This window comes from Sinocyclocheilus anshuiensis, unplaced genomic scaffold (assembly GCF_001515605.1).
Source record: "Sinocyclocheilus anshuiensis isolate Anshui unplaced genomic scaffold, SAMN03320099.WGS_v1.1 scaffold1614, whole genome shotgun sequence".
Lineage (NCBI taxonomy): Eukaryota > Metazoa > Chordata > Actinopteri > Cypriniformes > Cyprinidae > Sinocyclocheilus > Sinocyclocheilus anshuiensis.
The window spans coordinates 408374-409253 of NW_015547777.1; the positions used below are offsets into that span (position 1 = coordinate 408374).

General features: G+C 34.4%; 1 protein-coding gene across 1 annotated transcript in view; it reads left to right on the top strand.

Moving 5' to 3' along the window:
* Positions 1–880, top strand: part of gramd2b (GRAM domain containing 2B) — a 10225-nt gene that overhangs the window by 7291 nt on the left and 2054 nt on the right. The window contains exon 12 of the mRNA XM_016507526.1: positions 556–657. Within this exon, the coding sequence (XP_016363012.1) occupies positions 556–657 (102 nt within the window). The remainder of the gene's footprint in view (positions 1–555; positions 658–880) is intronic.

Here is an 880-nt window from a genome sequence, read left to right on the forward strand (position 1 = left end):
AATCAGCATATTAGAATGATTTCTGAAGATCATGTGACACTGAAGACTGGAGTAATGATGCTGAAAATACAGCTGGGCATCACAGAAATACATTACAGTTTAACACATATTCACATAGACAACAGCTGTTTAAATTGTAATAATATTTCACTATTTTTACTGTATTTCTGATCAATATTAGATATAATATGGCTGAACACTGTATGTGTGGTTATGATTCCAGAGATGAATATCAAAGCCTGTTTGCTGGAGATACAGCTGAGATCTCCTCGGTTCTTTCTGCAAGTCTTCTGAAGCTTGAAAAGGTTTGTCTGTGTGAACACATCTGAACGTCTCAGAATGGGAAGGATTGGTTTTCTTAATCAAACATTCATTGTAATTGATCTATTTGATGAACTCCAGCGCACACAAATGTGCTGTAAATGTGTTCACCCTCAGGTTATTCAAGATCAGAGTTTGTTTCTTTATCAGATTTGTAGCACTGCATCAGTGTCTCAGCAATGGATGCTCTGCAGTGAATGGGGAGCTCTGTTTGGTTTGCTCTTGATCTCTCAGGGTTTGTGTCCTGCTGTTGTCCTCCTGTTACATGGCGTTTAAGATCGTGTCTCTTGAGGAACGTCTGACGTCTCTCGTGTCAATGGAGTTTCCCCAGAAAAGGTAAAGACAAAAGTGATTTAATGGCTTTAACTTTCATTTGTTATGAATTAGATTTTATTATTTGGTAAAGCAGAATATCAGAAACTCTAAACGTACCAGATTCCAGAAGATCATCAAATCTTTGTAAATATATATATATATATATATATATATATATATATTATAATTCTAATGTTTTATGCTTCATATAATCTGTTTCTGTTGTTATCTATATATATTATAT